Source organism: Carcharodon carcharias, chromosome 4 (genome assembly GCF_017639515.1).
Source record: "Carcharodon carcharias isolate sCarCar2 chromosome 4, sCarCar2.pri, whole genome shotgun sequence".
Classification (NCBI taxonomy): Eukaryota; Metazoa; Chordata; class Chondrichthyes; order Lamniformes; family Lamnidae; genus Carcharodon; species Carcharodon carcharias.
The window spans coordinates 188,834,661-188,859,656 of record NC_054470.1 but is presented as its reverse complement, the minus strand read 5'-3'; the positions used below and the strand labels follow the sequence as shown (position 1 = coordinate 188,859,656).

The following is a 24,996-nucleotide window of genomic DNA, read 5'->3' as shown; positions in this document are numbered from 1 at the left end:
TAAAGCGCGGACACTTAACCCAATTGTGAAACACGCCTCTGTTTTTTATATTAAAATTCATGTTTGGACCCTCATTCTAAACCAGTTAATATCTCCATTAAAATAACAGATGAAGGATTGTCATAGAAATGGGGAGGTGGGGTGTCTGAGGTAGGCAGTTGTTGAGTGGCCTGCAACTGATGGCATCATCCTTTTCTGTACCTTCTCTTTACATACATTTATGATCATGTCTCTGTTCTCTTCACCTTCCTCTTCAGCCATGTGTTCCTGAAGTCTAAATGATTTATTGTTTTTGTGTTATGTATGACTTTTGTTCCGATCTCTTCTTTCCCCTCTCTCGGTCTGTTTTCATCCCATCTTAATTCCTCCATAGCATTAAGTTGGATCCTGGCACACTCGCACCAAGACTGGGGAAAGTTCATCTTTACCTGTGAATCATATCTAATTGTTCCTCCACTGCTAGTCTTATTTCTTATGCACGTTTTACTAATCAGTACAGCATTTGCCTTCATTCATTGTGCATGGGTCGCATCAGGAAGTAGCTGTCTCCCTATCTCTAATTTGTCCAAATTTAGTGGAACTTAGGAGGCATGAAAAACGATTGCCTCTTTTCCATTTGCCCTCCTGCGTGACTCTTGTCACCAGTCCATGGGGAGAGAAAAACTCAAAAGTGGAGAGTAATGCTTGGAGATCACTTTAGCATTACCTCCCAGCGTCCTAAAGGCTTTTTGATCTACTTCCTTACTTTACAACCTCCCATACAAGTGCTTCATATTCAGGTGTCCCTTGGATGTTTCCATGACTCTACGGCTGGAATGTTTTGTCCTGTACTTACTGTGTGCCATCCTTATTGATCTTGTTACCTGGCCTGCTGTCCCCCTCACTTCCCTTGCTTTCCATCTGCTTCCATCTGCAGAGACTTAAAAAATACCCCTGCATATGCTAAGAATCTGGAATTGGATCTGGAAATGCGCAGCACACCTGTCAGCAGCTGTATAGAAAACTGATAATTAATCCTCTGCGTGTAGACCTTTTACACATGTAAGGTTGACGGTTCTGGTGTAGACTATCTCTTTTTGAAGTGCTCACGGACCTGCTATCTCCACCAATTCCTGTTTGTGTTTCATACCATTGTGTTCCTGGTGTATAGTCTGGCCTCTGCTTCATCAGATGCATGTCTCATTCCAAGTTCCACTTCTATGTCTGTTTTAAGTATTTGAAATGTACTGATTTAGACAGATTAACTTCCTGCACTTATGAAAGAACAATTAATAGCATCGAGCTGAGTGATAACTTCACAGTGGCTCCAGCTCATTAGAATTGCAGTGTAGCAATTGTCATGTCTTGTTAGCTCAAATGCTCTAATAAACATAGTTTTCTTTTTTTAAATAGAGCTGCAGTAAACATCTTGAAATGGTAAGAATTGCAGGTTTAATTCTTATATGGTTAAAATTGTTGTGACAAGCTTTTCAGCATTCAGAAACAGTGTTGAATTTGACCTGTTTGTGGAGCTCTCGCTGAGTTGATGGTTAAGTCCAGTGGGAGCTCTGTATTGCCGCTGCCCATTGTAAATTGCTGACCTGGGAGTGCCTGGTGTTGTACTGTAACTGCGTGCATTTAAAATATCATTGGCCCTGAATTACAATGTTAGTCATAATCATTGTCATAGAGGTTTACAGCACAGCAAAAGGCCCTTCGGCCCATTGAGTCTGCTCTGGTCAAGCAAGGACCTAACTATTCTTCTCCCATTTTCTAGCACTAGGCCCATAGCCTTGTATGCCATGGCATCTCAAGTGCACGTCCAAATACTTCTTAAATTTATGAGGGTTTCTGCCTCTATCACTCTTTCAGGCAGTGAGTTCCAGATTCCCACCACCCTCTGGGTGAAAAGATTCTTCCTCACATCCCCTCTAAAACTCCTCCCCCTTACCTTAAATCTATGCCCCCTGGCTATTGATCCCTCCACCAAGGGGAAAAGTTCCTTCTTGCCAACTTTATCTAAGCCCCTTATAATTTTATACACCTCAATCATGTCCCCCCTCAATCTCCTGTGCTCCAGGGAAAATAACCCCAGTCTATCCAATCTCTCCTCATAACTAAAACTCTCCAGTCCAGGCAACATCCTGGTAAATCTCCTCTGCACTCTGTCTAGTGCAGTCTCATCCTTCCTATAATGCAGATTCCAGAACTGCATGCAATACTCTAGCTGTGGCCTAACCAGCATTTTATACAGTTCCAGCATAACCTCCCTGCTCTTATATTCTATGCTTCAGCTAATAAAGGCAAGTATCCCACATGCCTTCTTAACCACCTTATCTACCTGTCCCGCTACCTTAAGGGACCGGTGGGCATGCACACCAAGGTCCCTCTGATCCTCGGTACTTCCCAGGGTCCTACCATTCATAGTGTATTCCCGTGCCTTGTTTGTCCTGCCCAAGTGCATCACCTCACGCTTATCCGGATTAAATCCCATTTGCCACTGATCAGCCCATCTGACCAGCCCGTCTACATCCTCCTGTAATCTAAGGCTATCCTCCTCACTATTTACCACCTCATCAATTTTCGTGTCATCTGCGAACTAACTGATCAACCCTCCCACGTGTTTGTTTGGTGGAGGTTGGAGGTGGCAGGAACACAGAATCTTCAGAAGAAAACATCCTTTGCTTTCTCCTCTTCCCACTGTTCCTCCCTCTTCAGGTAATAAATATGTTCTCCTACCTTTAGATTGACTATTGACTGATTTTGTTGAGCACCGGAAACTCCATTTATTTGCGATTCAGGGAGAATGGTTCATGGACTCTTTATGTTTATGCAACTAAGTCAACTTTCTTATCCAGTTGGCAGATTTGTACTTGCACAAAACTGGGTCTAAAGTTCTCAAACTGGCAAGAGAACCAGAGTTAGAATCCAGAACAAGGGGATTTAAGTGTAAAATTATATCAAGGCCATGAAATCCTGAAGCACTCTCACCTAAAGTGCAGTGGAAATTCTGAACACTTCCTGGATAAAGCTGTGGATTTTGGGTTGATAAAAAAATGTTCAAGACAAACTAAAAGCTTTTTGCCATTTAAGTATGTAAAGGGATATGGAACTGAGGCCGGTAAATGGAGTTAGCATATAGATCAGCTGTGATGTAATAATAGTAGAACAGGATAGAAGGGCTGAATAGCCTCTTATTGTTCCTCTGACTGGAGGAATGTTTCATAGACTCTGATAATTGGGTTTAGTTGCAAAAAGCTGTTTTTCACATAAAGGGTGTTGGAAATCTGGAACTCTGCCCCAAAAGGCTGTGGGTGCCAGGAGTCGACTAAAATGTTGAAGACTGAGATCAATTCATTTTTGTTAATTAAGGGTATCGAGGCTTATCAAGTTGAAGTGCAGATTAGCCATGATCTAATTGAATGGCAGAACAAGCTCGAGTGGCTGAATATCTAGATATTCCTAGATATCTGCGCTTTCCCAATTCTGGTCCCTGTGCATTCCCAGTTTTCATCACTCCGCCATTATGGCCTTCACTTCAGATGGCAAGGCCCTAATCATTGGAAGTTACCTCCTTGAATCTCACCTCCCTATCCCTCACAGCTCTTTCAAAATGTCCCTTAAAACCTCCTACTTGCTCCATGCTTTGAATCACCTGTCCTAGTATCTCCTTAAGTGGCATGGTGTCAAATTCTACTTGATGGTGCGCCTGTGAAGCATTTGGGACATTTCACTATGTTAGAGGCATTACATAAATTAAAGTTGCCTTGTATATGGTGCAAACAAGGGGTGAGGATTTAAAAACTGGCCCCTCTCAACCTCGATTCAACAAGCATCAGTGTAAAAGCAGCGGGAATTTTTTAGGTTTAGGGTTTTTTTTTCTTCCCTCTCCTCCTCTCCATCTCTACGTTTCCTGTGAGGAGGGGGGAAACCGCCATTTCAGCTCTCCCTCAGACTCTCGTATCTCTCGAACAGTGACACGAAATGCGCCGTAAGTGCAGGGCAGGTGGAAAGAATAATGTTAACTGCTGCATTTTTTTTTTTGGTTATTGCAGGTCTTGGAGATGTTGATCCTGGTGTTGCAACAGTGTCACAAGGAGAATGAGGATAAATGGAAACGCCTCTCCCGTCAGATAGCTGACATGATTCTACCGTTGCTGGCTAAACAACAGGTACAGACAGGCATATAAGGAGGCTCTGCTGCAAAAAGATTCGTGAGCGGCTTGCACTATTTCACGCGCTTTTCTTGCGCCTCGTGGTTTGGTTTTGTATTGCATGCAGAGGTGCAGAAAGGATTTTTACCCAGACAGTGGTGAGAATGTGGAGCTCATCACCACGAGGGACAGTTGGGGAGAGCAATGGATGCAATTAAGGGGGAAAGTTAGATAAACAGGTAAGGAATAGAAGGATATATGCTGATGGAGTTTGATGAAGATGGGTGGGAGGAGGCTTGTGTGGAGCATAAATAACAGCAAGGGTTAATTGGGCTGAAAGGCCTGTTGCTCTGCTGTAAATTCTATGTAAAAATCCAGGTTTAGAGTTTCCACTTTGGGCGCAGTTGCCAATTCTGGTGCAAATTGCGTCTGTCTTAAAATTTTCTTCTCGAGTTTCCACTGAAACTCTTCATTATCATCGAATGCAAAATCTACTAAGGCCCAGTGCAATCGGGCAGCGCGTTGAAGCATTTTTAAAAAATTTGCTTTAAAATTTTCCCTTAAGTGGCAGCTTGAAGTTTTGTTAAAGTAACTGAAATAGGTTAGTTAGAGAAAACAAAGTATTTTACTCACCGCCAATCCACCACCTCTCTCTAATCTGGTTTACATCAATGACAGTCACTGTTTAAAAAAAAACGCACTTATTTTCTAGTGATATTGGGGTCAGTTTCTTAAGTAAATTAAAATAAAAGTCACATTTAAAAGTTATTAAAATGTACCCTTTAGTTTCTTTGGGCAAAAGTGGCCAAAAGAGCCAGTTTAATTTTTAAAGCATTCCTAAAGGCCTGCAAAGGGTCACCGTTACCGGAATCCCCAATGATGGTTAATTCACTCTGGGCAAGTAGCCAATTTTGTGGGTGGGGCTTGCTTCCAGACAATTTTGTTAAAACTAGTGCAAAAATTGTAGAAACTTGAGTTAAGTGGAATATACATTTTTGTAGAAAATTCCAGAGTCTTCTGTGAATTGTGCTGATGAAACCAGCTCAGTCAAGCAGAAACTCCTGGCCCCTGCAGGGTACTAGTACAACTATCTAATGCACACAGTTCCTTCAACATAGTGAGACACCCCCACAGTGCTTCATTGGGGAGGGGAGTTAAATGCAGTATAAAACTTTGAGCCTACTTTTGAAGATAGAGTTTGAGCAAGTTTTAAGGGTTAAAAACTATTCCAAAGTACAGAAGTGTAATGACTGAAGGCTCTCTCCCTGATGGTGAGGGAAAGGGGTGTCCTACATTAGCCCAGAGTTGGAAGAGCTGACAGAGCAAGCTTGGCTCGAATGGGCAGAAGGAGGTTGCAAAGGTAAGAAGGAACAAGGCATGGGGGAATTTGTAGGTATGATTAAAGTTGCAAATTTTGGAAGCTGACTCAATGAACTTGAGCTCAGTTTTCCATCTTGTGGAAAGAATGGATATAAATATATTTGCATCATTGCCTGTTTTTGTTTGTGGTAGATGCATCTTGATTCACATGAGGCCTTAGGGGTGCTGAATACACTCTTTGAGACAGTGGCACCCTCATCACTGCGACCTGTCGACATGTTGCTGAAGAGTATGTTTGCAATGCCTGGCACCCTGGTAAGCCAACTATCAACAAGCTGGGGGTTATCATTAACCAGAAACCGAACTGGACTAGCCATATAAATACTGTGGCTACAAGAGCAGGTCAGAGACTAGGAATCCTGTGGCGAGTAACTCACCTCCTGACTCCCCAGTGCCTGTCCACATCTGCTCGGCACAAGTCAGGAGTGTGATGGAATACTCTCCACTTGCCTGGATGAGTGCAGCTCCCACAACACACAAGAAACTTGACTACATTGTTATGATCCCCAACTGAGGTTACTACTGGACAAACCTGATCCCGGGGTGCAACCCAGCTCCTTAGATCCTAACTTTCTTTTGTTTGTTTAGATGCATGGAGAGTAGCTACTGAACAGAGTCAACGGAGTCAGCTAGTGAACTTTTAACAAAAGCAGAAAACATTTATTAAATAAGAAAAGATGAACTATATTACAATATTCCTTCACTCACAACTATTGCCTTTAGAGATATATACAGATTTGTAAGGATAACACAAACTACAAAAGCTATCTTATACTGTAATGTTCACAGTAAGTACAGTACCTGTGGTCAGACACACCACACTCTGAAACCAAGTGACAGATGCCACTCCAGATGCTATGGATCTCTCCTCCACTGCCTGCGCCCCCCAGATGCTAATCACCTCTCCCCCCTCCCCCCCGCACCCACCCACCCAAGATGCTTGTCGCACTGTGAGCCAATCAGTCTCAATGAACTCCGCCTGTCACACAAGGGTTTCCAGTCTCCACTCTCCAAGAATTCACCTTGGAAGCTTCTCCCAAACCGACGCATTCTCTCAGATGCCTTCCATAAGGGTCTGCCTCCAGAGTTTCGAACTCTCCTTCCAATGTTCCTCTCCCCTGAGTCACCACATGCGTTCAAGCTGTCTTCCACGCACACTCACTTACTGACTCAGCTGCCAACAGTACACCACTGCTTCACATGCCTATTGCAGAGTTATAGGCCTTCAGTTGCCTCTTTGGCAACTGACATCTGACCTTCTGACATCTCAGAAGCCTTTATATCACTTTGACTCTGCTTCCTGCAGCTTGGAACTTTAAGTTTGAAGCTTGGAACCTTTCTCTGCCCCTCACGCTTAACTTCACTTAACAGGACCTTTTTCAGGTTCCTGTCCTTCCTTTGACTAGAAGGTCTGCTTGGGACTTTCTCCTCTTCCACTCCCTTGGATTTTTGGGGACTTTTTTCCTTAGCTTGGGACTGGCTGTCTGTCGCCTTTGCTTCAGTCTGCCCCTGGCAGCTACTTTCAACCAGCTTTAGTTTCGAACTGGCTATCTGAGCCTTCTATGCGCCTTCTGCCTGGCAGCTATCTTCAAAACAACTCAAAAACGTTGTTTCTAGTTTGTCCTCTGTGTGTCTGTGAGATGGACCTGCCTCCCTGGACCCCTGTTGCTAGGCATCAGTCCAGTCATTCTATTCTTGTGTTTGCTTAACTCCTCTTACAGCCGTAGACCCTCATTAGAAATGCAGGCACCTTTTAATGTGAAACTAAAACTCTACTTGACCTTTTCTTAACACAGATACAGAAATACAAATTAATCTTGAACATTAAAGCTAAAACTCATTCCTAACACCCACCAAATACAAATTAAACTATCTCTATCTCCTAACATCATCCAGGATGAAGCAGCCTGCTTGATTGGCACCCTATTTGCAAACATTCACTCCCGCCATCACTGAAGCACAGTAGCAGCAGTGTGTACCATTTACAGGATGAACTGCAGGAACTCACCATGGCTCCTTAGATAGTACCTTCCAAACCCACGAATGCTACCATCTAGAAGGACAAGGGCAGTCGACACGTGGAACACCACCACCGGGATGTTTCCCTCCAAGCCAATCACCATCCTGACTTGGAAATATATCGCAATTCTTACCCTGCCGCTGGGTCAAAATCCTGGAACTCCCTCCCTGACAGCACATGGACTGCATCAGCTCCAGAAGGCAGCTCACCACTATCTTCTCAAGGGCAATTAAGGATGGGCAATAAATGCTGGCCTAGCCAGTGATGCCTACATTCCATGAATGAATTTAAAAAAAAAACACTCTGCATGGCTTTAGAAATCTTCATTACTTCTAGACTTGACTTTTCAAATGCACTGCTGGCTGGTCTCTCACATTCTGTCATCCACAAACTTGGATCTTTCACCCATCCACCCTCTGCTCTCATTTGTAGTGTCTCTTAGTTAAGCAATGTCTTGAGCTTAAAACTCATTTAAAATTCCTTATTTTCCAATTGCTTTATGTCCTCATTCCTTCCTAGCTTTGTAATTTCTTCAGCCCTGCAGCCTTTCAGCTGCCTAGGCCCTCACCTCTGAAATCACTGTCCTATATCTCTCCACCTATCTTCCTCTCTTCCCCCTTTACAACAATCCTTAAAACCTACAACTTTTGACCAAGCTTTTGGCCATCTGACCTGACATCTCCTTATGTGGCTCGGTGTCGAGCTTTGTTCCATAATGCTCCTGTGAAGCAGCCTTGGGCACTTTAATATGATAATGGCATGATATCAATGAAAATTATTTATTGAGGCCTGAGGTTGAGTTGCTGTGTTGCTTTAGGTGCAAAGACCCTACCCTTGTATTGGAGTTGGTTGGGAGTAGTTGTTGGCTGTTACTGCATTCAGAAAGCAGGCACCATGTTCAATTTGTGAATATGACTTCTGAAATCTTGAAGTCAAAAGATAATTTTTTTTTTCCCTTGCAAAAGTGTACCAATGGAGTAATAATTGGAAACTGTTTCTTTTGTAGGCATCAGTAGGAACAGTTCAGCTTTGGATATCGGGCATCCTAGCTATCCTGCGTGTCCTTATTTCTCAGTCCACCGAGGATATTGTCCTGTCGCGGATTCAGGAATTGGCCCTGTCCCCTTATTTGATTTCCTGCCAGAACATAAGTGTGTTGAGGGACCGAGGGAATCAGATCATCCCACCAAAGGAGCAAGATGAAGAGACACAGAACAAACATCTACCAGAAGAAACTTTTGCCAGGTACTCATGGCTTGCTAAGTTCTAGTAAAGTGACAAGGCAGTGTAGCAAACACACTCAGGTTGCTGCTTCTACCTCCGGGTCAAAGGACATAGGTTCCAGCCCTAGTCCAACACCTTGTGCATAGACTGACATTGTGATGCACTATTGAGGGAGTGCCGCATTGTTTGAGGTGCCATATGGTCAATGAGGCGTCAAACCGAACCTACTTTCATTAAAAGTAAATTAACAAGTGATTTTAGCTATTTGAGAGTCCCTGCTGTGTGCAAAGTAGCTGTCATGTTAATAAAGGTGACTGCATTTCAAAGTATTTCATTGTATGTCAAGCATTTAGAGAGATATGTGAGAAATGCAAGTCAGATTTTCCTAAAACAAAATTGTGGACTGTTGTGCAAGATACCCAAAGCCCCCTTGCATAGTAAAACCAAATATTTGTTCCATTAAGAAACATAATATTTGGACTTTACACTTCGTAATATGTTTTTGAAACACCTAGAGTTTGAAATAGTAGCATACGATTAGATATATCAGGTACCAATCATCTGCATTTTAGCTGCTTTCTATGGATGAAGATCTCAGGTAAATGGAGGAGCATCTTTTACATAGCTTGGGGTCAAAGTTTAATTTTTGCTCCCAGGAGCAGCAGGATTGCTGATTTTGGACCATCCTCTTGCAGGGTGGGGCCCAGCAGACGTCAGGCATCATCTTCATGGGGAAAGAGAATCAGGGTTGCTGGGAGACCATCTTGCCATTGACGTTATTGGAAGCTTTGCCTTTGGTGGCCTAACTGTCAATCATTTTGGCCCCACTCTCCTCCCTAAACACCCCAGCTCCATTGTCTGTCTTTAAAAGACTTCTTGTAACTCATCTCTTCAGATGCTTTAAGCCATCCCTTCTCCTACTTCTACTGTTCAATGCTAATTTCTCTTGTGTGAAATCCTTTGGATTGTTAGTACTCTGAAGAGTTGAATAAATGCAGGATATTCTTGTCTAAGGTGAGATTAAAATCTACCCAATTGGAAGTTGTGCAAGGGACCTACATAACTGGCTTAACGGTTCAGTCTGTCTGAGATTGGAGATGATAATAGATGCACCCTTAACCAGTACAACTGGTGTGGTGAGCTGCATGTATGGGAATAGGCAGCAAGACTTAAGAAAGAGGACTGACTGATAGTTGATATGATTGAGGCAGCATGTAACTGAACCACGTCAATGAGACGATCATTGATTCAACTCTTAGTTGTATGTCAAGTTAGCTGTCTCAGCTGGGATACATCAGTTGGCCTTTGGGTTCCTAGGTTAACCAGCGCTCATACTGCTGATTGCTATCCCAGACCTCTGCTTGTAGTGAAGATAAGGCATTGAGTGAAGAGAGCCTTGAGCTTGGCTGTGACATTCTCCTTGGACAAAAACTTGCCAGCCTTTACCTTCTACCCTTCTAAGCTGGCACACATTAAGTGTGACAACAAGAAGTGTGCACTATCAAATCATAGAGTCAAAAAACACAGGACATCATTCACCCCTTCATGCCTGTGTTGGTTCTCTTAAAGGGCTACTAATTAGCCTCAGTTCTTTGCACTTTTCCTATAGTCCTGAAATTTTTTCCATTTTAAGTAGAGATGCAATTCCTTATTTAAGTGACTATAGAATCTGCTTCCACTGCCCCCTCAGCCAGTTAATTCTAGATCATAATAATTCTCTGGGTAAAATCTTCTCTCTGCATTTTTTTTAACCAATTACTTTACATCTGGCTACTGACTTCCTGGCAGCAGAACAGTTTCCCCCTGTGTACTCTGTCAATGCAATTGATTATTTGAAACACCCCCATCAAATCTCCCCTAATGTCCTCTGTTCTAAGGTTCAGCCCAGTTCTCTAGTTTCTCCACACAATTGAAGACCTTCATTCCTGATAAACCACCTCTTGTACCCTCGCCAAGACCTTGACACCCTTCCTGCAGTGAGTTACCCTGAACTGGATGCAATACATCAGCTGAGGCCTAACCAGTAGTTAGATTTAGCATAACTCTGCTTCCATTTATAAAGCCAAGGATCTTGCACGTATTTTTAACAGTCTGCTCAACTTATATTTTTATGGATTTGCTTTTCCTGGGATGTCTAGTTGTGGAGAACTGACTGGTGCATCTTCTCCTTGTGCAGGTTCCTGTTACAGATGGTGGGGATCCTCCTGGAGGACATCGTGAACAAACAGCTGAAAGTGGACATGAGTGAACAGCAGCATTCCTTTTACTGTCAGCAGGTTGGCACTCTGCTTATGTGCCTCATACATATCTTCAAGTCAGGTAAAGTCACTGGTCCTTCCTGGAAGCCATTTTACTAGTTGAAATATTTTTGCGATATTTTAATAAATGCCAGCATGGGTCTTGTGTTTATGCTTGGGCCATCACTCGAATACATTCAACTGAAGAAGGCTACTTGGTACATTTGAACTTCTTCCATTATTAATGTGTTCTTATTCCAGCCTTATTTTCTGCTGAGTAGAGTGAGTAGGTTGGGCCTGTACTTATTGGAGTTTAGAAGAATGAAAGGTGACCTTATTGAAACATATAAGATGCTTGGGGGGCTTGACAGGGTAATTGCTGAGAGGTTGTTTACCCTTGCGGGAGAGTCTAGGACCAGAGAGCATAACCTCAAGAGTAAGGAAGCGCCCATTTAAGACAGCGATGAAGAGGAATTTCTTCTGAGGGTAGTGAATCTGCGGAATTCTTTACTACAGAGGGTTGTAGAGGCTGGGTCGATAAGTACATTCAAGACTGAGATACAGATTTTCAATCAGTAAGGGAATCAAGGCTTATGGGAAAGGCAGGAAAGTGGAGTTCAGATTATCAGATCAGCCATGATCTCATTGATGGGCTTAATGGCATACTTCTGCTCCTACGTCTTATGGTCTTATGAATGGGCAGGGCTTTGGATGAATGTCCCAACTGAAAGACGGCAGTGCGGATGATGCAGCACCTTCTCAGTACCTTTTGAGTCATTCCAGAGCCTTGAACTCCTGAATCTGGGCTGATGCTTCCTGTGTGTTACTGAGGGGAGTGCTGTATTATCGGAGGTCCCGTATTTCACACCAGACATTGAACCCAGGGCCCTGTCTGCCCCCTTAGGTGGATGTAAATGATCTCATACCACTATTTTGAAGAAGAGCATGAGGGTTCTCCCTGATGTCCGAAAGAATATATATCCCTCAATCAACATTGCTAACAAGTGTTAAATTTATCTAGTCATTATTGCCATTGCTGCTCCTGGGACTTTCTGTGTACAAATTGGCTGCTGTGTTTCCTACATTGCAACAGTGATTACGCTTCAAAAATACTTCACAGGCTGCAAAGAACTTTGGGGACCCTGAGGTCATGAAAGGCGCTATATAAATGCATTTCTTTTTTTCTCTCAGGGATGTTTCGAAGAATCACTGCAGCTGCCACCAGACTGATTGTGGGGAATGGCTCTGATGGGAGCTTTTACACATTGGAAAGCTTGAATGCTTTGGTTCAGTCCATAATTCCCACTCACCCGTCCCTGGTGCTGCTTTGGTGCCAAATCCTGTTGCTCGTGAACTACACAAATTACAGCTGGTGGTCAGAGGTGCATCAGACCCCGAAGTAAGTAACAATAGGTTCTCGAGTCCCTGTGAAGCATAGCAGCATCTGCACTTCGTGCCCCTTACATTCAAAATCCGTCTGAGCGCAAAAGGAATAAAGCTGATAAAATACATTGACTCTTTGTTCTGCAGCATTGTATTCGGTTCCCTCTACAGCTTCCACCCTCCTCATCTCTTTAATCTCCTCCAGCCTTACAATGCTCTGTGATCTCTACCCCTGGTACACCCCCCTCTTTCCTTACCCACTATTAGCGGCTGTGCCTTCATTTGCTGAGGCCCTAAGCTCTGGAGTTCCCACCTTAAACGTCTCCACCTCTCCCTTCTTTAAGATGCTGCTTAAAATTACACCTCTAACCAAATGTTTGGTACCCTGTAGTAATGCCTCCTCCTTTGGCTTGGTGCCATTTTTTGTTCAACTGTTCTCTGGTACGTGACTAGCTTTGTCAGTTTCATTCATGTGCTTGGACTCCATCACTCTTGCTCTATCCCTTTCAGTCGTGTGAGCGCCCCCTGTTGGCCGCGCGCTCAGACCCTGCTCATGTTCTTCCACTCATGGCATGCTCATACCCTATTGTTTGCGGTGTTCTCGTGCCTGGCACACTCCCGCCCTTCTGGTCACAGTGAGCTTGTGCCCTTCTGCTTGTGACATGCTTGCAGCCTGTTGGTTGTGTGCCATGCCATTCCACTCACGGTGCGCACGCACCAGTCCACTCTCAACATGCTTGTGCCCATCTGCTCACAACCCTTCTGCTTGTGGCATGCTTGCATCCTGTTGGTCGCACACCGGTGCTTTTCTGCTTGCGGTATGCTTATACCCTGTTAGTTGTGGTGCTTATGTCCTATTGCTTGTGGAATGCTCGTTTATCTCTGCATGTGGTGTGCTCGTGCCCTTCCTCTACTATAGAGCAGTAGATTAAAGCAGCTAATGTTATGATGATTAGCTATTCTTGTTTTTAAAATAAAAAGGGTATTGTGGTTATCTGTTCCTGAGAGGTTACATTGTTCCTGCGCAGAGCAATTCACTTGGTTGTCTCCCATACCAGTGACCTCATGATCCATCCCCCTTGATCAATGGAAATATTGTGAGAACATTATCAGTTCCAACTTATACAACATCCTGATTTGGGCATAGGTTGTTCAGTCTGACTCTCCCTTTCCGGTTCCTCCCAGTCTATGACTGAGCAGGCTGTGTGCTTGTTTTCCTATCCTCCCAATTACTTTGTTTTATTTGTTCATGGGATGTGGGTGTTGCTGGCTAGGCTAACGTTTGTTAACCATCCCTAGTTGCTCTTCAGGAGGTGATGGTGAGCTGCCTTCTTGAACCGCTGCAGTCTGTGTGGTGGAGGTACATCCACAGTGCTATAAGGAAGGGAGTTCCTAGATTTTGCTGCAGTAACAGTGAAGGAACGGTGATACAGTTCCAAGTCAGGATGGTGTGTGGCCTGGATGGTGATGGTGTTCCCATTTGTTTGCTACCCTTGGCCTTCTAGGTGTTAGAGGTTCTGGGTTTGGAAGGTGCTATCAAAGGAGGCTAGTGAGTTGTTGCAGTGTGTCTTGTATGTAGATCACACCTGCTCTTGCAGTCACAGTATTTATATGGCTAGTCCAGTTCAGTTTCTGGTCAAGGTAGCCCCCAGGATATTGATAGTTAGGGATTCAGTGGTGGTTAGATTCTCTCTTGATGGTCATTGTCCAGCACTTGTGTGGGGCAAATGTTACTTGCCACTTCTAACCCAAGTCTGTATGCTGTCCAGGTCTTGCTGCCCCTGGACACAGACTGCTTCAGTAGCTGAGGAGTTGCAAATAGTAGGGAACATTATGCAAACATCCCCACTTCAGACCTTATGATGGATGGATGGTCATTGATAAAGCAGCTGAAAATGGTTGGGCCCAGGCCACTACCCTGAGGACTTCCTGCAGTGATGTGTTGGGACTGAGATGATTGGCTTCCAACAACCACAACCATCTCCCTTTGTGCTAGGTATTGCTCCGGGTAATGAAGAGTTTTTTCCCTCGTTCCCATGGACCTCAATTTTGATAAGGCTCCTTGATGCCCCATTGGGTCAAATGCTGTCTTGCCTCATGAGTTCAGTTCTTATGTCCATGTTTGGAGCAAGGGGTTGTATATAGACCCCCAAACTGTAGAGGTGATGTTGAGAATGGCATTAAACAGGAAATTAGAGAGCATGCAATAAAGGAACATCTGTAATTATGGGTGACTTTAATCTGCATATAGGTTGGGCAAATCAAATTAGTAACAGTGCCGTCGAGGGGGAATTCCTGGAGTGTTTTAGGATGGTTTTCTGGACCAATACATTGAGGAACCAACTAGAGAACAGGCAATCCTAGACTGGGTATTGTGTAATGAGAAAGGAATAATTGGCAATCTAGTTGTGCGAGGCCCCTTGGGGATGAGCGACCATAATATCACAGAATTCTTCATCAAGATGGAGAGTGACGTTGTTGATTCTGAGACTAGGGTCCTGAATCTTAATAAAGGAAACTACGATGGTGTGAGACCCGAGTTGGCTTTGATGGATTGGGAAACGTTACCTAACGGGATGACGGTGGATAGGCAATGGCAAACATTCAAAGAGCACATTGGTGAACCGCAACAATTGTTTATTCCTGTCTGGCGCAAAAGTAAAACAGGTAAGGTGTCCAAACCATGGCTTACAAGGGAAATGAGAGATAATATTAGATCCAAAGAAGAGGCATACAAATTGGCCAAAATAATAACAGACCTGAGGATTGGGAGCATTTTAGAATTCAGCAAAGGGGAACCAATGGATTGATTAAGAAAGGGAAAATAGAGTACGAGAGTAAGCTTGCAGGGAACATAAAAACTGACTGTAAAAGTTTCTATAGGCATGTGAAGAGAAAAAGATTGGTGAAGACAAATGTAGGTCCCTTACAGTCTGAAATGGGAAACAAAGAAATGGCTGACCAACTAAATACATACTTTGGTTCTGTCTTCGCAAAGGAGGACACCAATAACATACCAGAAATGTTGGGGAACACAGGGTTTAGTGAGATGGAGGAACTGAAAGAAATCAGCATTAGTAGGGAAATGGTGTTGAAGAAATTGATGGGATTGAAGGCTGAAATATCCCCTGGGCCTAATAATCGACATCCCAGAGTACTTAAGGAAGTGGCCCTAAAAATCGTGGATGCATTGGTGGTCATCATCTGAGATTCCATAGACCCTGGAACAGTTCCTACAGGTTAGAGGGTAGCTAATATAACTCCACTACTTAAAAAGGGAGGTAGAGAGAAAACAGGGAATTATAGACCAGTCAGCCTGACTTTGGTAGTGGGGAAAATTCTAGGGTTCATTATAAAAGATTTAATAGCTGAGCACTTGGAAAACAGTGGCAGAATCGGACAGAGTCAGCATGGATTTACGAAAGGGAATCATGCTTGACAAATCCACTGGAATTTTTTGATAATGTAACTAGTACAGTTGATGAGGGTGAGCCAGTAGATGTGGTTTATTTGGACTTTCAGAAGGCTTTTGACAAAGTCCCACATAAGCGTGTAAAATTAAAGCACATGGGATTGGAGGTAGTGTAATGAGATGGATAGAAAACTGGTTGGCAGACAGGAAACAAAACATAGGAATAAAGGGGTCTTCTTCCGAATGGCAGGCAGTGACTAGTGGGGTACCGCAGGGATTGGTGCTGGGACCCCAGCTATTCACAATATATATTAATGATTTAGGTGAGGGAACTAAATGTAATTTCTCCAGATTTGCAGATGACACAAAGCTGGGTGGAAGGGTGAGCTGTGAGGAGGATGCAGAGATGCTTCAGTGTGATTTGGACAAGCTGAGTGAGTGGGCAAATGCATGGCAGATGCAGTATAATGTCGTTGAACGTGAGGTTATCTACTTTGGTAGCAAAAACTGGAAAGCAGATTATTATCTGAATGGCTATAAATTGAGAGAGGGGAAGGTGCAACGAGACCTGAGTGTCCTCGTACACCAGTCGTTGAAGGTAAGCATGCAGGTGCAGCAGGCGGTAAAGAAGGCAAATGGTATGTTGGCCTTCATAGCCAGAGGATTCAAGTACAGGATTAGGGATGTCTTGCTGCAATTATACAGGGCTTTGGTGAGACCACACTTGGAATATTGTGTGCAGTTTTGGTCTCCTTATCTGAGGAAGGATGTACGTGCTATAGAGGGAGTGCAGCGAAGGTTTACCTGGCTGATTCCTGGGATGGCGGGACTGACATATGAGAAGAGATTGAGTCAATTAGGATTATATTCGCTGGAGTTCAGAAGAATGAGGGGGGATCTCATAGAAACCTATAAAATTCTAACAGGACTAGACAGGGTAGATGCAGGAAGAATGTTCCCGATAGTGGGGAGTCCAGAACCAGGGGTCACAGTCTGAGGATATGGGGTAGACCATTGAGGACTGAGATGAGGAGAAATTTCTTCACCCTGAGAGTGGTGAGCCTGTGGAATTTGCTACCACAGAAAGCAGCTGAGGCCAAAACATTGTATGTTTTTAAGAAGGAGTTAGATATAGCTCTTGGGGCGAAAGGGATCAAAGGGTGTGTGTGGAGGTGTGTAAAAACAATAACAGTAGGGTAATTATATTAGGTGATTTCAACTTTCCCAACTTTAAATGGGATAGACATGGTGTTAAGGGCTTGGATGGAGTGGATTTCTTAAAGTGTACATGAGAACTTTTTAGGTCAATATGTAGAGGGTCCAACAAGGGATGGCGCAGTGCTGGACCTAATTCTGGGGAATGAAGCCGGACAGGTGGCTGAGGTGGTGGTGGGGAAGCATTTTAGTGATAGTGACCACAACATGGTACAACTTAAGCTTGTTACGGACAATGAAATAGACAAATTGCAAAAAAATGTTTTGGATTGAGGGAGAGTGGATTTTAGTAAAATAAGGAAGGATCTGGCCAAGGTAGACTGGGAACAGCTACTTGTGGCGAAATCTACAAAGGAACAGTGGGGAGCGTTCAAAAAGGAAATGGGAAGGGTACAGGCTCAACATGTTCCCTCTAGGGTGATAGGAAGGAGTAACAAGCCCAGAGAACCATGGATGACTTGAGATATTCAGCATACGATGAGAGGGAAAAGAGAGGTTTTTAGTAGGTACAATGGGAGCAAATCAGCAGAGGCATTAGTGGAGTACATAAAGTGCAGGGTGGAGCTTAAGAAAGCAATTCGGAGAGCAAAGAGGGGATATGAGATAGCTCTGGCTGGTAAAAGTAGGGAAAATCCCAAGATATTCTATAAGTATATCAATGGGAAGAGGATAACCAGGGAAAGAGTAGGGCCCATTAGGGACCAAGGGGGCAATCTATGGGTGGATCCAGAAGACATCGGTAGAGTGTTGAATAAATACTTCACATCCGTCTTCACCCAAGAGAATGAGGATGAAGGTATGGAACTTGGGGTGATGAAAAGGGCATATGGAGCACTTGCCTTTATCAATCAAGGCAAAGATTACAAAAGTAGGGAGGTCATGTTGGAGTTGTATAGAACCTTGGTGAGGCCACAGCTGGTGTACTGTGTATAGTTCTGGTTGCCACATTATAGGAAGGATGTGATTGCACTGGAGCGGGTGCAGAGGAGATTCACCAGGATGTTGCCTGGTATGAAACATTTAAGTTATGAAGAGGGGTTGGATAGACTTGGGTTGATTTCATTGGAGCAGAGAAGACTGAAGGGCGACCTGATGGAGGTGTACAAGATTATGAGGGCCATGGACAGGGTTGGATAGGGAGCAGCTGTTCCCCTTATTTGAAGGGTCAGTCACAAGGGGACATAAGTTCAAGATGAGGGGCAGGAGGTTTAGGGGGATATGAGGAAAAACGTATTTACCCAGAGGGTGGTGATGGTCTGGAATGTGCTGCCTGGGAGGGTGGTGGAGGCGGGTTGTCTCACATCCTTTAAGAAGTAACTGGATGAGCACTTGGCACATCATAACAAGGCAATGGGACAAGGGTTGGTAAATGGAGTTAGGTAGTTAGGTCAGGTGTTTCTCACATGTCAGTGCAGACTCGATGGGCTGAAGGGCCTCTTCTGCACTGTGATTCTGTGGTATGGGGAGCAGGCTATTGAGTTGGATGATCAGCGATGGTGATAATGAATGGCGGAGCTGGCTCGAATGGCCATATGGCCTACTCCTGTTTTCTATGTTTCTAAGGCTGAAATGAGGCCAGGAGCCAAGTAACTCTCGAACCAAAACTGAGCACCAATGCGCAGGTTAATTCTGTGTAAGTGTCGCTTGATGGCATGGTTGATGACACCTTCCATCACTTTACTGATGATCGAGCGTGGGGCAATAATTGACTAGATTGGATTTGTCCTGCTTTTTGTGAACAGGACATAGCTGGTCAATTTTCCACATCGTCGGTAGATGCCAGTGTTGTAACTTATAATGCAAAAGCCCTTAATTGTATCATGTGACTATCTCCAGTATTTACAACCAATGTTGCTGCTTTGAGGCAAAATTTTATTTTATTAGAAAAGTGCTGTTACTTTTGTGAGATCTCATCCATTTTTTAAAACACAGGAGACACAGCTTGTCCAGCACTAAGTTGCTGAGTCCTCAGATATCTGAAAATGAAGATTCAAAATCTGCTTCTAAGCTGGGTGTGTGCAATAGAGAAATAGTTCGAAGAGGAGCTCTCATTCTTTTCTGTGATTATGTGGTAAGATTCATTAAGAGTTCCTTTTGAGTTTTAAAGCAAAAGATTATGATTTTGCCAATCTACATGCGTCATACAGAAGAATCATTAGCTTAGTTGGTATAATAAATCTCTTGGTTTTCTCTCTCTGTTGCCTTCCCATATTTTGATCTTTACGCTTATAACATAAGGGCAGGAATAGGCTTGTGGTCTACTGGGGTAACTCATCCATTTTGTTTGTGGAAAGCATCTTTTTCATCTCAATTTCCAGTTCTTACCTTTACAAATATAGAGGGTCATTTGACCCATTGAGCTCGCTCCAACGTTCTGTAACAGCAAGACGCCATTCTATTTCTAGTTCTCGATCCATTCCCCTCTGTCCTGCAATTGGTTGAAACGTAGGCAGTTCGTTCCATCGTACCTTGCTTCACCACTTTATTAAGTTACAGCAATTCTTCATCTTTCTGATCTCAGTTTCCTGCTCTTTCTACATAACTTCTCAGTCGTAACAGGAGTAAAATCCGGCCTCTTGAGTCTGTTCTATTGTTTTGAATATATGGAGGCATATATGATTCTAAGTGCAGTTAACAAAAATGAAGAACATAAGCAGTGCTTTCCATTGTTTGTGAGAGATTGGGCTAATTTGAATATATTTTTTAATTCTTTCATGGAATGTAGACGTTATTGGCTGGGCCAGCATTTATTGCCCATCCCTAATTGCCCTTGAGAAGGTGGTGGTGAGCTGCCTTCCTGAACTGCTACAGCCCATGTGGTGTAGGTACTTCCACCGTGCTGTTGGGGAGGGAGTGCCAGTTTTATTATCCACTGACAGTTAACAATGTCAATCATAAAACAGTAGATTTCTGCCATCTGTTGTTCCAGTGTCAAAATCTTCATGATTCTGAGCACCTGACTTGGCTGATAGTCAATCATGTTCAAGACCTCATCAATCTTTCTCATGAGCCTCCGGTACAAGATTTTATCAGTGCTATTCATCGTAACTCTGCTGCCAGTGGGCTTTTTATTCAAGCTATCCAGTCCCGATGTGACAATCTTGCAACAGTAAGTACAGTTTTCCCCAGAATATGTGCTATCAACACTTCTGTACTATTAACCCATTTACTGAACTCTTCAAGCTCCCCAGTGACTAATTGGCGTTAGGCTGGTGAGCATCTGGGTATCTAAACTATGCATACTATGAAGTTAGAATTTCGGTCTCTGCTGATCTGGTTGAATTCAACCTTGGTGGGGTTAGGGGCACTACAGTTGTGAACAGAAGTTGGAGAGAATCAAAAGGGTCTTGCTGCACCAATTATCATTTTAGCTGTTGCTAATAACAAAAACTTTACTATCAGGGTAGGTGGGCTTATAGACAAAATCAATGAGGAGAGGGCTGATGGATTCGGGATGCCCACCACATCAACAGACTTGAACTGTGAGCAGTACGGTTAACCCTCAGATATTCCATGGAGCAGGAGATGTGGCTGTGTTGTGGGGTAGACTTGCTGGTTGTGTAGGCCCACAAATGTTTATGATGATGTTTCTTATCTCCCCCTGATTCAGAGGGTACTAGAGAGAGTTAACACAGGAAGACCAATAGTGATTCCGATGACCTTATACCAGCCTCTCAAAACCTACATTTCTTGGCCACCTTGGCATTGAACAGTGTCTGGGGTGATTTCACTCACTGACAGTTTCTTTCACTTTTCTCGTGACTATTGGTGTCCACTCATCTAATTATATCCAGCCAGATCCATTAGGTGGCTCGGTATTGAGTGGCAATGATTACTGGACCTTCAACTGTAGCGGATTATTTGCTTGCTTCACGCATGACCCCTGCCTGTAACATACCAAGTGGAAACAATCTCTCCAGTGAGGCCTATGGCCCCTGACCTGGTCCAGACAGGGACATAAAGACCGGCCTGTGCTGTAAATTCTATGTTGTGCATGAGCCTTCTCCTAACCCACTTCATCTAACCATGCCATCGTAGCCTTTCTATTTCGTTCGCCCTCCTGTGTTTATCTAGCTTCCCCTTTAAATGTATCTACGCTATTCACTCCAACTACTCCCTGTGGTATTAATTCTACATTCTCATCACTCTTTGGGTAAAGAAGCTTTTTTTGAATTCCTTTATTGGGTTTATTTCTTCAGTTTGAATCTTAATGACTTTTCTTCCACCACCCCTCTCCCCTTTTGTAGCCAACCATGTTGAAGAAAACACTGCAGTGCTTGGAGGGAATCCACCTCAGCCAGTCAGGAGCGGTCTTGATGCTGTATATCGACAAGCTCATCAGTACACCTTTCCGAGTGCTGGCACGGATGGTGGACACACTGGCTTGCCGGCGAGTTGAGATGCTCTTGGCAGAAAGCTTGCAGGTAACATTGAAACTTACATTCAATTTAGTCTGCAACTAGCACACTTAGCCCCGATTAGCCGTTTACTCCTGATGCATGTGTATAATTTCCTTGTGTACTTTCAACTGAAGTCACTTCTGCACATAATGTGCAGAGGTATGTTTTGGGAGTACAGGTTACAGCACACAGCTTCGCAGACCAGAAGGATTAGGAATTCAAATGCAGAGGTCAGCCTGCTCGAGTATACTTTTTGACAACAAGAAGTTGCAATTATGCTGTGACTTTAACTTGGTAAAACATCCTAAGGGACTTCACAGGAGTGTCATGAAACCAAATTTCAAAGGGAGCCACGTAGGGAGATATTCGGGCAGATGACTTGAGCTTGGTCAAAAAAAAGTTTTAGGATGGTTTTGAAGAATTGAAGAGTGGCTAAGAGTTTTAGGGAGAGAATTGCAGAGCTCGGGGCTTAGACAGCTCAAAGAATGACCACCAGTGGTGGGTGAAAAAAATCAAGGATGCACAAGAGGCCAGAATTGGAGGAGCGAGGATATCATGGAGGGTTGTTAGGCTGGAGGAGATTTCAGCGATAAGGAGGGATGAGGTCATGAAAGGATTTGAAAACGAGGATGAGAATTTTACAATCAAGGGGTTACTTCACTGGGAGTCAATGTAAGTCAGTGAGCACAGGAGTGATGGGTGTTGGGACTTGGTGTGATGCAGTCAGCGGATCTTTGGATGAGCTGAAGTTTCGGGAGAGTGCAAGATAGGAGGCCAGTCAAGAGAACATTGTTTTTGTACTTCCAGACCTAATTATTCCAATGTTAGGATGTTCAGCAGTAGATGGGCTGAAGCAAGTGCCAAGATGGGTCTTATTATGGAGGTGGAAGGAGAAGATATGGGGCATCCCAGTTAGGAGCAGGAGTACACCCCTCATGCCTGCTCCTCCATTCAATAAGATCATGGCTAATCTAATTGTAACCTCAACTCCACATTCCCACCTACCTAACCAGTCACCCCCTTGCTGATCAAGAATCTATCTACCTCGGCCTTAAACGTATTAACTCCTGCATCCACTGCCTTTTGAGGGAGCTCCAAAGCTTCGTGACCCTCAGAGAAAAAAATTCTTCTCGTCTCCATCTTAAATGGGTGACCCCTTAATTTTAAAGTGGAAGTGGCCCCCTAGTTCTAGGTTCTCTCACAAGAGGAAACATCCTGTCCGCATCTACCCCGTCAAGATCCCTCAGGATCATTTTATGTTTCAACATTAACAAGGCCACATTTCGTGCTTGTTCCTACTTGCCCACTAAAGGTGGTGGTGCTGATTGGCCTTCCCTTTTTGAAAAAAATAAGAAATGCTTGCGTTTATGCAGCACATTTCAATACCTCATGATGGCACAAAGCGCCTTACAGGCCATGAGGGACACCTGAGGTGTAGCCACTGTTGTACTATAGGGAACGGGACAGCCAATTTCTGCACAGCAAGCTCCCACAAACAACAGTGTGGTAATGATCACACTTTCAGTTATATAAGATAAAAGCAAAATATTGCAGGTGCTGCAAATCTGAAACAAAGACAGGAAAATGCTGGGAAAAAAAAACTCAGATCTAGCAGCATCTGTGGAGGGAGAAATAGAGTTAACGTTTTGAGTCCGCGTGACCCCCTGAAGTCGGGTCATACGGACTTGAAACGTTTGCACTTTAAGTCAAGCTGGCTGCTGAGGGATAAATATTGACCAAGATACCAGGGAGAACTTGCCAGTTTCTCTTCTGAATTGAGCAATTGGTTCTTTTGTCTCCATCTGAGAGGCCCGACAGGGTTTGATTTAACAGCTCATCCGAACACACAGCACTCCCTCAGTTTTGCACTGGTGAATCAGCCGAAATTTTGTGCTCAAGTCTCTGAAGCGGATTTGAACACTCAGCCTTCTGACTCAGAGGCAAACAGCTGCTGCCTTTTGTTCATCCATCTTGTCATTAAGTGGGGAATTCCAGAATCCAGACGCAGACTCCCAACCTGAACAATTTTCCAGCCTTTAAAATTAGCGGATAAAAATATTGTGTGAACCAGTAATCAGGAGTAGACTTCCACACCTGAATTCCTCATCTGTGAAGCTTTGTGCTGGGAGGGACATTTCATAGAGTTTGTTCCCATGTAACTACTGACAGTGCTTATTTGAACCTTTTGTTGCTACGTTTAATATACTTTTTGGCTTTTTTGTGTGGGGGGGGGGAGAGAGTGGAAATTCATTTTAACTATGCACAAAAAAGCAATTGTTGAAAGAAGAACGATTGGAAGTATTAAAACAGGTAGTATAGAACTTGAATATTGTTCAAAAGCGAGACATGTTGCCGAAGCTTTTCATCTTGCGCTCATCAGGACAAATGCAAGAATGCCAAATTTCAAATGATCACAATGTATACTACAGGAGAAAAGGATGCTGATTAGTTGGCAAGTTAACTCTGGCTGAGGCGTTACTATGGAGAAAGCAATGGGGAACCATAGGCTCCCCAAGTTTGCCGGTAATTCAAAAAAGTTGTAAGACTTGAACATATTTGTTTTGTTTGCAGAGAACAGGTCCTTACGTAAGAATGTATGTTGCTTCTAGCAAGCATAAATGAGACACATTGAGCTCGACTGATTTTCTTAATTTGGTAGTTAGTGTATTTATTAGTGCACTGAGGATTGTTGTGATCATTTGAAATTTAGTATTCTTGTGTTAGTCCTCGTGAGTGCAATACAAAAAGCTTTTCAGCAATATTAAAACTTTGTAATTCCTCTAATTCCGATATTCCTGATCTTTGTTGCATGTTGAATGGGCTGTCAACAATGGCCTTTAGCTCAGGCCAGTAATGAGGGTGCGAGGCCAGTCTGGATGAAGGTGACCCTTCAGCCCACTTGATTTTGCCCCTCTAGAAAGCCAACCCTGCTGTCTTCCTTTTCATGTCAGGACAGAGATGAGGCATCAGGTTAGCATCCCAGCCCAAAAAATGGCATCTCTGACTGCTCATTGTACAAGAGAGGAAGTGAATCCTGAAGTGGCTGAGTGTGAAATCAGAGACATTATGATAAATGAATGGAAGACTTTAGATAATTTAGTTTAACCAGTGGATGAAATAAAGCACCTGGGCCCAACATGATGCATCCTTGGATCCTGAGGGACATGAACAAAATTGCTGAAGCACTCAGAATTATATTTGAGTTTGAATGTGTGCCATGAAACTGGAGATTGATCGATGTAGTACTCATTTTTTCTTTAAAAAGGGAGACTGAGCTAATCCAGCATATTACAGGCCAGTTAGCACATTATCCGTGTTAGGGACACTTGGTGTCTTTAAGGATAAATTTATAACACATCTAGGTAAAGGGGGAATAGAAATAGCCAGGAAAGACTTTAAAAGCTACCACCATGCTCCAAGAACCTCTGTAACAAGACATGGTAGGTGGAGAAATGCAGTGGATGTTTTTTACAAAGGTTTTAGGGAAGCCTTGGGCCCTTCGTCAAAACATGGGGGATTTTACAAATAAGTGTTTAAAACTGCAGAGAACAAAGATAAGAGGTAGGGACAGACCCGCACAATAAACACAAAC

General features: G+C 43.6%; 1 protein-coding gene across 5 annotated transcripts in view; it reads left to right on the top strand.

The window, feature by feature from the left end:
* Positions 1-24,996, top strand: part of htt (huntingtin) — a 232,343-nt gene that overhangs the window by 155,752 nt on the left and 51,595 nt on the right. For 4 of the 5 annotated variants that reach the window (XR_005942751.1, XM_041185572.1, XM_041185571.1 and 1 more), the window contains 9 exons: positions 1,393-1,416; positions 4,035-4,151; positions 5,646-5,768; positions 8,540-8,778; positions 10,934-11,076; positions 12,186-12,393; positions 18,937-19,075; positions 19,934-20,113; positions 21,252-21,428. Coding sequence is in view for 4 of the 5 variants with exons in the window: in XM_041185572.1 (XP_041041506.1) it covers positions 1,393-1,416; positions 4,035-4,151; positions 5,646-5,768; positions 8,540-8,778; positions 10,934-11,076; positions 12,186-12,393; positions 18,937-19,075; positions 19,934-20,113; positions 21,252-21,428 (1,350 nt within the window). In the remaining variant the exon portion in view is untranslated. The remainder of the gene's footprint in view (positions 1-1,392; positions 1,417-4,034; positions 4,152-5,645; positions 5,769-8,539; positions 8,779-10,933; positions 11,077-12,185; positions 12,394-18,936; positions 19,076-19,933; positions 20,114-21,251; positions 21,429-24,996) is intronic. The other variant, XM_041185570.1, reaches the window with a different exon arrangement.